This window comes from Diorhabda carinulata, chromosome 2 (assembly GCF_026250575.1).
Source record: "Diorhabda carinulata isolate Delta chromosome 2, icDioCari1.1, whole genome shotgun sequence".
NCBI classification, from domain to species: Eukaryota; Metazoa; Arthropoda; class Insecta; order Coleoptera; family Chrysomelidae; genus Diorhabda; species Diorhabda carinulata.
Window position 1 is genome coordinate 22,940,445 of NC_079461.1, and position 13,976 is coordinate 22,954,420.

Below are 13,976 nucleotides of genomic sequence, written 5' to 3' on the forward strand. Positions count from 1 at the left end.
AATAAGTTATCTACAGAATCATAATTAAGAATTTAATAGCAACCGTCGGAAAGCTATTCATACTATAAATATTGAAAAAGAACTGGCTCTTGCGACAATACTCGTGTATTACAAATATAACAATTAAATTGTGAGACGTGAATGTAGAGGTCTTGAAATTAAGATGTACCGGTATTATAATATTTTTAATGAAACATTGAATAACAGGCGAACCTGGATAGACTTTAAAGAAGTACAGTTGAGATTTGTATTTTTATAACGAGATAGCAATTATTGGTTTCTCGAGTTATTTTGGTTCCTTCCAAAAATCTTAAGCAATATCATTGATATTCTTTAAATTTTCATTTTAAGATTCAGATATTTGAATTATGTATAAAGAAATGAGTACAGGAGAAAAAATTAGGAAGAATGAAATAAAAAAATTATTTAAAAACATATTTATTACTGGAAATGTATATAGCCAAGTAGTTTTTCAAATATATCACAAATCTATTTAATAATGTTAATAATAGAACATAATCATTTTAATGAAATCATAGAATGAAGACTCTCAGGTTCCCATGAGTTTTTATATGAAGTTTGTTGTTTGTAAATCCCAGAATTTTGGATATTTTTCACTATTGTTGTCTATCCCTTCGATCCATTGTAAATTCGATGCTTATTCAGTTTTAAATAAATTGTTATTTAGTTGCCAAATGTGAATTTTAACCAATCAATGAAAATGACTTAGTGAAATTTTATTGAAAAATAACTATTAAGAATAACTGGAACAAGATTTATATTCGTGGTTTCTCAATATTTTTTAAATATACAATATTCCATCATTTTTATTATTAAATTGAGAAAATTTAGCTTTAATCTTGAAAAAATATATAAGTATGATTTTAAAAAGACAGCTATAGTAGAAATGGTGGTTGTCTTCCTTCTATGATAAATACGTCAGCAACAATATTTATAGGAATCAAAATTTCTGTCAACTAAGTAGAAATAATCGTTATGACGAATCTTCCAAACATTGGGCTTTTTACGAATTGCTAAATAAAAAAGAAATTTAATTTTTTTAATTAACATCGACATTTAGCAAAACTCGTTTGATAATAATATCAATATACTGGGCGAATAAGTTAAAAAATCCAAAATTATTATTAGCTGATATAAACTGAAAAGACCTCAAAACAATATAAATAATAATCAAACTGGTTAAAAACTCAAAATATGAACATCTCTTTCTTATTAGATTTGTTGACCAAATCCTTTTTAATGTTGTGTATCTAAGATGTCTCCAATCTAAAAGGATACTGTATTTTTGAAGGTAAAAAAATTATATATGACAGTTAGTGATTCGTCCAATATTATGAAACTGAATAGAAATATTTTATAATTCCCAATAAAAAGTTTTCACCTTTATATAATCTTTTCTACACCACCCATATATTATTCAAATTTATAAGAGTGAGTTTAAGTAAGAAAATATCTCTTCCCTTTTCGTTCACTATATAAAAATACTTCGATGTCGTCAAAAACAAATAACAACTATAGTGAAGTCCAAAGTTAACAGAATTTAATCATTTGACCGTTATAAACGTCTATATACTAATATCAACGTGAAGAGTTTGAACGCGCTAATCTCAAGAACTACTGGTTCGAATTGAAAAATTCTTTTTGTGTTGGATAGTCTTATATATCTTATATATAAAATTCTCGTGTCACAATGTTCGTTACCATACCTTCGAAATGCCTTGATCGATTTTTATGAAATTTTATATGCATAATCAGTAGGTCTCAGAATCGGCAAGCATCTATTTTTCAAACCCCTAAATGTTAAGGTTGGTCCACCTCTAATTTTTTCATTTTTAGATGAAATTTTTCGTTATTTTTTATAATACAGCATTTAAGAATACATACAACCCTAAATTCTTACCCTTCTACTAACAACCCTTATTTTTAATTTGTTAATTATAAAATTAAAATTTTTTTGGCAAGTTTTTATTTTTATTTTGTCATGACTAAGAATAAAAAATTCATATTACTCCTAATTTTTCCATCGCAATTTTTACTTTTTTTATTTTATTCACAGATCCGCAATAGAGATGCAAGATGTCAATCGAATATAATAATTGTAGTTAGGCAAATTCTTATTTAGAATTTTAAATTCCTATAATTATGTATATTTCACAATTGACGGTCGACAACTGATCAACTATCAATCGATCAGATATCCTTGCCAGGTGTCTACCATTCTCACCTCTCACCCAGCAAACAATACGGAGTAGGGATAAGAACGGAGCCGGTCTCCTGTCTTAATCACTATACAGCTTTTGGCCATTTTTTTGTTTTATTTGTGTATCGATCGTAGCAGTGACTGTTATACATATCATTTTAATTTTTCTGTGCAACACTAATGTAAATTTTACTCTCATCATAAATTTATCATTAATATTAAGAGCAATTATTATTTATTAACAATTAATAACTGAAAAGACAGTTCTTATTCTCATGTAAATAAACACGAGTTGTGAGCTACCGCCAACAATGGTACATGTACATATCGTACAACACGTATTTTTTACAAATAGTTTCAAATCAAAACAGAAACGTGTACATATTTCATAAATATACGTGATTTATTATTGTCAAAGGTAAATCAAATAATAATAAAACGAATACAATATTAAGTCACTGTTTTTCACAAATAAATATTTTAACTCGATTTATTTACAGGTTATATGTATAGTCAGCAATGCCATCAAGGGGCTAATTTAAGTCGTCGAACAAGCAAATAATCTAAAGTCATGTAAGATATAAGAGCACGAAGATCAGGTAAACAAATCCAACAAAATAATGTAGATGCGCATGTGAGCACGGCGTAGATACGTGAATCACAATCGCAAGAGACACGAGATGAACGGAATTAACAGGGACAATTAGAGCGAAGAGAAACTCACAGATTCGTAGTCAAAAGACGTAGGGGAAGTGACCAACAACGCCAACAAGTTTTTCAAACATAACGTTTGCCCCGTCAGCTAGTTAGGAAATAAAACGTTTAAGTACATTGAAATACATTTTTGTATTTTATGTTAAAGCTAATAACTTGGAACCTTATTTTGACCTTAAAAATGCGTCGAGCTCTTAGTCAAACAAAAAATATATGCAGCAAGTGAAGAATATATCAAAAACAAATCATATAATTTTTAGCAAAAACCAACATCCTCAGTGCGTCTAACGATGAAAGGTCAAGACATAGATCAGGTAGAAACATACACATATTTCGGAACCACAGTAAACACGAAATGGGATAGAGAGAGCTAGGAGATAACTATTTCTATCTAAATCACTAATGAAATATTTAATACAAGAATTTCCCAACTTTGAATTATGTTCAAAATTTTATCAGAATTAATTTTGAAATTAACAAGCTTGAGTCACTGAAAGATATTAAAATGAAACAGTAACCAGCATTTTTGAGGTTTGAGTAACTATTTGAAGTGTGGAATTCACCATAGATAATTATTAACCCATCAATAATTATTTTATGACTTTGAACTCATCTCTAATTTCAATTTTTCGAAATATATCATATCTTCTGAGCTAATTGATGGTTTAACGTTAACCATAGCGTTCTTAAAATCATCAAAATTCACAATAACATCTTCAGAATTTGTAAAATCTGCAGATATTTCACCTGAAATTGAGCATTTATATAAATAAATTGAAATATCTGAAAAGCTCTTCCATTCTATCTTGGCATTAATCAACACATTTGAGATACATACCAATTTCTATTCTCTTAATGAGTCTTCTTGTGGCAAAAAGCCAAGCTTGTGAACAAATACCATAAAAATCAGCACCTGTTATATTTTTTGGACAAATTTTGACCACTGCTGAGAGATCTACATCACAACTCAATTTGAATCTGAAACAATTTTTATTTCTATTATAAATTCGAAAAAAATTCGAAATCACACTTGGATGTCGATTGAAGTGTGGATGAATTTAGTTTGTATTGGTTGTACCTATTCTATATAAATTAAAGTTAATTATATGTAAGTAGTTTTATATTTGGGAAGGGCATTAAGGAACATACCCGAACGTTTCGCCCAGCTGAATTGACTACTACAATCTCAGAAATTTTGTGTATAAGATTAAAAGTGAATCAATATTTCATAAGTTTGTAATAATTTGATGATTGAATATTTATATTTTTCAATTTTTATATATTTTAATAACTCTTCTTTTTCTTCTAATATATGCACACCTATTAATAATAGATGCCTGATTTTTGGAGAACTCCTTTTATTTGTGAGAATATCATTGCTTTGGAATCTTTAAAACTCCAATCAGCCCCACAAGTTAATATTCAGCAATAGATTAAAGCCTCGCATGTATTTTTATGTAACACTTTTTGAAACTGCGATAGGACTCGTAATTGTGGTCCTCAAAGTTTTGAGTAGAAATTTATAAACTTTGATTATGTTAATCCTTGATTTATCAAATAAATAGTTGAAACCCCAGGAAATTACAATATATTTTTTTTTCAAAGTTTTCGTTTTTGTTATGTTTTAGAGAGTGAAGCTTGGATAGATACATCAAGTGTTTATTGGAAAATTTTCTATTTAAACTGGCTGCAAAGAAAATTAACTCTAATCACAATCTGTTTATTTTATTACCATTTTTCTTCTATTTGAAAATAATTGTTACTCTAAAAGTAAAATTATATTTGAATCTGTTACTGATAGTTAAGCAATAAATAATAAATGACAATATTGAATTTGTGAATAACAATAATATCAATTGGAAATAATAGTTGTTAATTGATGATTGAAAAATTAATGCTATCATTTTATAATTGGCACAAACTTTTTTCAAATCGTGGAATCATATAATGCACCATATATTTACGTACTTTCTAGTAAGTGCTTTTAATACAGATATTTTTGAGGCTTCATCTGTACAAGGTCCAATATATAATAATTTATCAAAACGTCCAGGTCTCAATAATGCTGGATCTATTAGATCAGGTCTGTTAGTAGCTCCTAAAATAAATAAAAAGTTACAAAATATAAGTGAAAAATTAGCGATCAAGAATATTTGTCACATATGTGTAAATAATTAATAATTATTATCTTCAATTTTTAAATCAGTCAATAAATATTTTGAAATTTTTTATTCTGTTATATGATTAGGAGAGATGACAGGAGTTTCATTTAAAAAATATCCTTTTTTTAAATATCTAAATGATTATCTGTTTGCTAACTATCCTGAAAGTGAAATATGCAATTTTTGTTCAGATATAAAATTCTTCTCTTTTTGATTATATTATATTATATTTAACACTAACTGGACTTTTATTGGAAATCTTTCACATTATATGTCTAAAATTATAATGCAATCCGTTATATATGAGTCATAATAAAGTTTTCACTCACCGATAATAAAAATTGTCGCTGAATCATTCAATCCATCCATTTCAGCTAGAAGTTGTGACACAACGCGGTCCATAACTCCGCCTGAATCACCAGATTTTCCCCTATTGGGTGCTAAGGAATCTAATTCATCGAAGAATATTATACAAGGTGATGCCTCTCGGGCTCTTTTGAAAACTGCAATTATATTCACAAATAAAAAATTAATACTATACAGAGTATTCCGGGATTTGATGTAAAATTTTCGGCAGTGAGTAGATGATGTGAAAATAATGCTGACAAAAAAATATTCATACGACCCCTCGTTTCGTTTTTGAGTTATGGGCGTTTGAAGTTTACAAAATCAGAACTTATATTTGACTATATTTTCTAAAAGGCACATTCGAACATTATGAAATTTTAATGGATAATTACGTATGTCCATGTAGTGTGTTTGACGGAATAAATAATTCTACACTACTACTAGCTTTTTAGATTGTTCTACATGCCAAGGAAAACGTTTGCTATAAAGGAACATTCTGAAGAAATATTTACAGTAAGTATAGAAACACAATCAAACAATATTAATTAAACTGCATACTGTCGAACATGAGGAAAAATTTGAAATGTAGAAAAATTTAGTTGGTTAGCCTACAAGTTATCAAATAAAAACAAAAAATATATAATAAATGTTCAATGTAGACTCCTCGCATTTTTACACAGTTCTGGAGACTACTGAGGATATAGCGTCACAATGGAAGTTAATTCTATCGATCATTTCGTTCCTTGTGTTTACAAGTGTTGTATAACAAACTTTTAAGATATCCCTCCCAAAAAATGAATCAATTGTATTCAATTCAGGGGAACGTGGTGGCCATGTAAATGAACCTCCCCTGACTAATCCACCACAATTGGGAAATGTTATCAAGATGATTTTTTACATCATTTAGGAAATGGGGAGGTGCAACTACTCGTACAATATGGGTGGGTAATCATTTTGGAGAAATTCCAATTAAGGAATCTTGGAATGCTCTTCCAAGTTCAAAGAAATATCATCTAGAGTAGTAGACTCCGAAAGCGTGTAGAAGTGCAAGGTTTCCACTTCGAACATTTATTAGTTTTTTTTGTTTTTATTTGATAAGTAGTAGGTTAACCAACTAAATCTTTCTACAGTTCAAAATTTTCCACATGTACGTAACACAATGTTCGACAGTATGCGGTTCAATTAGAAATGTTTGATTGTGTTGGAATACCCCATGTAAGTATTTTCAATAAACAATTACAATTTATGATAATTTTCTTCAGAATGTCTCTTTATGGTAAATGGTTTCCTTGGCATGTACAACGGTATAAAAATCTACATATCGCCTAAAGCATAAATTTTATTTAGTTGAACAAAAAGTAGTTTTTTGTTAAAAAATCGATTGAAAAATGCATTGTTGCTATCTTTAGATTGTACCTGTGAAAGTTATGGATTGTTAACCATTGAGCAGAGCAGCCTCTGGCTGTCAGATAGTGGTGTAGAATTAATTAATTATCCATTAAAAATTCATAATGTTGGAATGTGTCATTTAGAAAATATAGTTGAATGTAAGTTCTGATTTTGCAGCTTTAAAGGCCTATAACTAATAAACGAGGGGTCATATTAGGTTTTTTTCGTGTCACTGCATTATTTTCACGTCATCTACTCACTCCCGAATTTTTTGCATCAAGTTCCGGAACACCCTGTATATTTGATTTTTGAACACCTTCCAAGTTCTTTTATAACCTTTCAAAAGTAGTAATTGGGTTAATTTTATAATAAAATATGTATACATGATATGGAAAAAGGACAAGTTACAAACTTTTGATTGATGGTTTACTGTTTACTATTACTATACTAACTGGAATGGAATCATTTCAAAAAGCTCTCTCTAAGAACTTCGATGCCACCAAATCCAATAAGTATTTAGACCTATGCAAGGAATTGACACTAATACAGAAAAGAATCAGCTGAGTTTTTTAGTAACCGAAATTATATGCACCTGTACCAGTCAGCCGAATTGTTACTATGGATGAGACGATCCAGAAACAAAGCAACAATCGATGGAATGGCGACACTCTGGTTCTCCAAGACCTAAGAAGTTTCGTGATGGAAAAGTTCTTGCTTTAGTTTTTGGGATTGTCATGGAGTAATCATGATTGATTTTTTGGATAAGGGTAGAACAATAACTGGATATTACTATTCGACTATTAGTTTTTTGAAAATTTAAAAAATAAAATAAAAGTATAGAATATAAATGGTGTGATACATCATTCAATTAGACTTTAAAAGATCTTTCAAACAATATATCAATTGTTACAATAGCTTAAATAGGCTTCTAAATATGATTTTTTTAGTACGACATGTATATTTCAACTAATTTGTCATTTTCCAGATGATACTTTGAAAATTAAATTGACGAACTGGGCAAAATCGGAACAAGATTTTATGAGGGTTTGAGAGTAATGTAACTTGGAAATCTCAAGGCTGAAACCGAAACATCTGAAAAAAACATGTTCTAAGAGTTGAAACGCGACAAAAGCAAACATGAACAAGAATTAGAACAAAGAGAAGAGGTACATGAAATTGAAATTATGAAACTTCAACACCAAAACCTGGGAACTTAAAGAAAAGTATAATTAATAATAAATATAAATGAATAAACATTAAATTACTCTTTTTTTTTCAAATGAAAGTTTTTTTTTATATATTGTAATTCTCCCAATTTTTTTCAATGTGAAATAAGCAATTTTTTTCTGTGTGTAATAACCGACAATTCTGTTAAGGCGCTTTATAAAATCGGTCACCCAAATATCAAATGTTCCGACAAAGTTTTCTCTTTCTAGTATTAATTCTGTAACTATAAGTAAAAAGAAGTTACATAACCTCACTGACTACTTTCTAGGAAGCACATTGTTAAATAAAGTCTGCAGAAACTGACGATTCTGTTGGCAGGAGTATAAAACTCCAGCTCATCTAGTTCTACTATGCTTCACATTGTAAACACAATGTACTACAATGCTTTAGATAAGCAGCTTGTAGGAGTGGGAGAGTAGCTCTGCTACTATAATGCAAGCTGAAGATTATTAAAACAGCTTCAATATAAGAGCACAACAAACATTACCATTGCATTATAATGTAAGCTCTCATTACATCTTTCTATTTGAATATAATATAATGAGCCTTTATTTTCAGAATTAAAAGACTTGTCAGGATAAAATAATGAAAATATACAAATCTAAGCATAATACTAATAACTTTAAACATTAACAGTGTTAGTTTTGATTCAATGTGAAAACCCTGTAATATATTAATAAATAGAAAATGTATATCTTTGAAAGAAAAGTATTTATTGAGATTGTCTCACCTTCTCTAATATTTTTTTCTGACTGACCTACATACATATTTAACAGTTCTGGACCCTTCACTGAAAGAAAACATATATTACATTCTGTTGCAACGGCTTTTGCAATCAATGTTTTTCCCGTGCCTGGAGGTCCAAAAAAAAGAATTCCTAAAAAATAAGTTTTACGAATTTTAAAATAACAATTTAGATGTGTGAAGGATGTCGATAGGTATTAAATAAATATTATTGCAAGATTTAAGGACCACAACTACTAACGCGCATCAGACAGTGTAATTGTGGGTGTTGGTGTAGTGGTAGTGTAAGCTGTGTGTTCAATATTTTTAATATAGTAGTTCGGAAAATTTCAGTTTTTATTTCTTTTCGACCAAATTAGGCGCAGAATTGTTTGATCACAAAGTATTTTTCATTGTTTGGACGCCTTTGTTACTTAGCTGAACGAACAAAATTTTCTTTCTTTCATTGAATTCCATTGAGGGCTCATTAGACCAGGCTAGAAGCCCTTCAAAATGATAAAAAGTGGAAAAAAATAATAGTGGGATGAAACACATTGGGAAAGGAGGAGAACATAATAAAAATTGAAAATTGGGGTGCGTTTTCAAAATTAAGTCCAAATAAGGTTAAAAAATAAATATTTCGAATCAAATAAATTATAGTGTTATTGGGACATGAGAAGGCAAGTTTCCACCAAAATTCGAAAAAAAAAAATGTTTTTGTAAATAAAAATCAAAAACTTGTGTTTTTTGAATTATTCATAATGAGTTAGTTCAATTTTCCATCATCTCAAGATACTCTCAGCAATATATGTTCTTATTTCATCTATTTTTTAGCTGTTTAGCAATTTCTACAGAAAGGCGCGAAACACAAAAGTACTGACTAATATTTTTTCCATTCATACCAAAAGGAAGCATATTTGGTGACTTTTCCCTAATTTAATTCATACATATATGAAAAAGTATATTGGGTCAATATTATTAATCTTCTTTATTTCACGCCTGTTATCATGTCTGGTGACCATTTACTATTATTTAACTTTTTTCATATTTAATTGTTGTGCTTTTTCATTATTGTCTCCTTGACTCTTCATAGTAATATGGCCGTGGAAATATAAGAAACCTTGCAAAAGCAATGGGAATGAAAACAAACAAAAACTGAAATGATTTAAGAAACTAAGGGAACAAACAAATATATTAGTGCAGTTTATACTTACCCGATCTTTTTAAACCTGTTTTTCTGAATATTTCTGGATGTTTCAGTGGTAAATTTATAATTTTATTTATTTCTTGTTTCACGTCATTCAAACCGCCCACATCAGACCACAGCACTTTGGGTACTTTGGGAGCTCCTATACTTTCATTATAATTTCTTTGCATGTAATCTATAATAATTAAAAAATTATAAACGATTTCAATACGGATATCTATCAGATATTTATTTTTACATTCAAATTATTCAGATATTTTCACATTTTACAGCATAATAATAAGTTTAAGTCTTGTTATAAAGTTGAATTATGTTTATAGTTGAAGAACAACTAGTATATGTCACTGAGATTCATTATGTGTTTTAGACAGTGCCACGAAAGTAAAGCCTGAGCTCAATTCACAATAAGCACCATCTACTTCTGGTATTATAGTGCACTATTATATGTTAATTTGGTAGATATAAAGCTACCAAATTGATGAACAGTTTTTCACAATTTTCTACTTACCAATTGCTTCAATGAAACTTTCCATATTGATTATTTTACAATTATTTGAGCATTGAGAGGTTTTGTCTGCATGATAAACCAATGCTTTAAGATCTTCGAAGACAAATCCATGAGTTTTATTGGCCAAGTCATGAAAATCAAGGTCAGTTATTTCATCTTTTTCTTCACAAATCCATTTTAAATTTAGTTCTCTTTGTATATCTGTTGATGTCTTTATTTCAAAAGTTTGTAAAAATAGGTGTTTTAAATTTACAGGAATATCTTTTTGATTACTGCAGCAAAACAGTATAATTGGATAAGAGTTATTTTCAAATAAAAATTTCAATTCATCTGAAAAATGACCAATAAGACGTTCATCATATTGACCATCATTGTTCTTGCCAAAATTCTGAAATATGAGAAAACTTCAAGAAAGGTTAAAGTCTAAGTCTGAATCTAAAATTAGCAAATAATTCTTTCCCTCCAATTTTTTTAGTTCCATCAGATGGAGTTATTGATGGCAAAATTATTTTAGTTTGTTGTGATGGCTTCAGGAATATGATCATAAGTTGTACACAAACCACTCTGAATTAATTTTTTTCTCAACATTTAAAATGAAATCGTAAAATGCTAACATCAAAAGTTGTGTTGAGGAAACAACATTTGTGATATCAGGATATCCATAGGTCTCCAACACCTCATGTGTGGCTAGTGTGAGACAATCTAGGTTTGTTAGGTTGAGCTATTTTACCTGAACAAGGCTAAAATTCTAGTTTTAGTTCTCTGATATTAAAAATTTTAGTCTTCTGATATTAAAGATGTTGAGGTTATAATTATATATTTTTGGATTGATATGCTGTGAACAGTTCTTAAGATATATTTCTTTGTAATCAGAAGTAATAATATTTTGCCAATTTTACTTGATGAGAATGTTATGAGATTATCTGAAAAAGAAATCAGCTATTATGAGATGTTAGAAGACTATTGTTGATACAGATCTAGATTTTTACATTGTAAAAACAGATGCATGAGTTTTAGTTGTCCCCTTTCATACACATATTTTTACATTTATTTCTTATTGATACTAAATATTTTCGAATATTGTGTTGAGAATTTTTATTGTGGTCAAATTAGTGTTCCATAAAAATAAATTAATTGAAATAATTTCCCTCACCTCAAAATTATGCATAGAGATTATGCATGGTGCTGCTGCCTTTGCATTGAAGAAACAATTATGTAACTTAGTCTCATTTTGAGCAAAAATGTTCGCCATTAACTCGTAATTTTCAATCCTGTAATGATGCATGCCAAAATGTGACGCAAGGGAAGATAAAATAATGTCTTCTCCACATCCTCTATCTCCAACCAGTAGAAACGTTGGTTGTAATGATAACTTTGCTGAAAATGAGAATAGCTATGAGCCAACAAAACTAATGAAAAGATGAGTAAGAGTAATGAAAATAAAACAAATTTCATGTTGTTTGTGGGTGGTGGGTGGAGCTGGACTTAATAACAAAATATAATTTAATTGGGCGCTTGGTATCAGATCCCTTCAATCTACTAATCATAAGCTTAGCACATATTAGCCAGAAAGTAGACATTTCACAATTGGATGCTCAATATTTTCAAATAATAAATAAATTTTTTATTATTCGAAAATTTGAATGTATATATAATTTAAAAATACCATAAGCTGGTATTCTTCAAATCATAAAACATAAAAATTTTAAAAGCCAAATTTTTAAATTTTTTTAGTATTTGGAAAAATATATTCAAATTAACAAAACACAGTTATATAAAATAAAATATTTTTTTTGTTATTTAAAAAATTCATCTAATAATTCTAAGAGATGATATTTTTTCAAGCATGGAACAAAAATTTTAACAGCTGAATTTTACAATTTTTAGGAAAAATATATTCAGATTAACAAAACTCAGTTACTTTAAATTCAATATTATATTAATTTTTAAAAACTTCTCCAGTTACTGTAAAGTTATGGCATGTCAATGAAAAAATTTTAAATAAAAAATTAAGACTACTATACTTACATTTTCTTAAAAATGGTTTTATGGCCAATTCAATTTCATCAAAATATTCTTGTAAACCATAAGGGCAAATGGGTAATGTTTTGAAACCTCTATTAATACTTTTTATCAACTTTCTTGTTCTCTTTGGTACAAAACTTTGTATGTTAACACTTTGTTTAATTGCAGTTTCGCCCCAAACACAGTAATAACAGCCATCAACATAATTATTATTATAACTAACATTGTTACATTTCAAGAAAATACTATGTACACTGTTTACACTACTATTTAATAAAGATAAAGGTTCTGCAAAGTATTTAATATCAATTTCAATTATATCATATTTTCTTATTAGTTTTGGTTTCCTGAAATACCTCTCTAATAAAGAATCCAATAAAGAGTTGCTGATTTCATGTTGCGAACATACTAAAGATATGCTAATTTCATCAGCAACTTTAATACAGTTAATATTGTTTAATAGTCTTACAGAGCCTATGAAATTTTGATTCAATAAATTATTGTAAAAAGTATCGGATATGAAAAGTTTGTTTTTATCACAATTTTCATTTGGTACTGGGTATACATTCCTACTTGATTTAGTTTTATCGCAATATAATTTTAAAATTTTATCACTTTTGTAAATATTATCACTGTTTACTATAACAGTATTATTTATGTCTCTTAAGGGACTTTTAACATTTACAATTTTTATAATATCTTCAACTGCTAAAGGTGTCAAAGTGTATTTCACATTTCTTTTGATAGTTCGTAAATACAATACATACATATAAAATATGAACCAATATGGGTGGTATTTTTGGTACTTGAATTTTATTATGGTTAAAAGTAACTTTGCCTGTTCAATTTTTTCTTGGGACATGGTGAATGATTTATTTTTCTTATTCCTAAAATAATAATGGAAAATGATATTTTATAACAATACAATTGATTTTATGTATACAATTTTTCTTTAAATATTCAACATTTATCTTCTGAAATTGAAAGCAACAGTCTAAAATTTTTCTTAATATATTGAGTGTTAAGAATGACATATTTTTCAAGATATATAAACAATAAATTTCAATGTAAAAGAAAAATGAGAAAAGTAACGAATTCGAATATAAGATGGTTAGTGGTTACTGTTGCAGCTAACTTCTAGTTTAAGTCTTTAAAGTATTGTAATTGACCAAAAGGTTTCAAACTTCACATTTTATGATTAACCACCGTAAAATTTGATTCAACAAAAGATTTAATTTACGAAACGGGGTGAATATTCACTTACTCTAGTTACACTTCCTGAGAGGAACGGATTTTAAATGTTATGTAAAAAATACTACCGAAAAAAAACATTGTTGAAAATAAGGTTAAGATTATGATTTTCATAAACACACTCTATTAAGCACAGGCGCAAATGCTAGCATACGCTAAATAGCACACATTCCAGGTCAATCATAAAGTCGCACCAAATGT

The 13,976-nt window shown here is 28.5% G+C and overlaps 1 protein-coding gene across 2 annotated transcripts; it reads right to left on the reverse strand.

Annotated features, from left to right (window-relative positions):
- Positions 1-422: 422 nt before the first annotated feature.
- LOC130903814 (peroxisomal ATPase PEX6) lies at positions 423-13,976 on the reverse strand. 2 transcript variants are annotated; one of them, XM_057816152.1, is made up of 11 exons: positions 13,789-13,927; positions 12,528-13,411; positions 11,653-11,876; positions 10,500-10,887; positions 9,999-10,166; positions 8,915-8,938; positions 8,792-8,851; positions 5,427-5,600; positions 4,904-5,033; positions 3,774-3,913; positions 423-3,682 (listed from the first exon to the last, which is right to left on the reverse strand). In XM_057816152.1, exons 2-11 carry the CDS (start codon positions 13,384-13,386, stop codon positions 3,531-3,533), a joined length of 2,319 nt encoding a protein of 772 aa, XP_057672135.1. In that variant the 5' UTR covers positions 13,387-13,411; positions 13,789-13,927; the 3' UTR covers positions 423-3,530. The 2 variants fall into 2 exon arrangements, with proteins under 2 accessions (XP_057672135.1, XP_057672134.1); XM_057816151.1 differs by having other exon boundaries at positions 8,792-8,938; positions 13,789-13,976.

Excerpts from the sequence above, each read along its gene's own strand:
- LOC130903814 (XM_057816151.1), bottom strand. The coding sequence starts at position 13,386 with ATGTCCCAAGAAAAAATTGAACAGGCAAAGTTACTTTTAACCATAATA. Across the intron at positions 3,914-4,903 it reads TTAAAAGCACTTACTAGAAA|ATTCAAATTGAGTTGTGATG; the intron begins GTACGTAAATAT and ends AAATTGTTTCAG. Across the intron at positions 3,683-3,773 it reads CATTAAGAGAATAGAAATTG|GTGAAATATCTGCAGATTTT; the intron begins GTATGTATCTCA and ends GCTCAATTTCAG.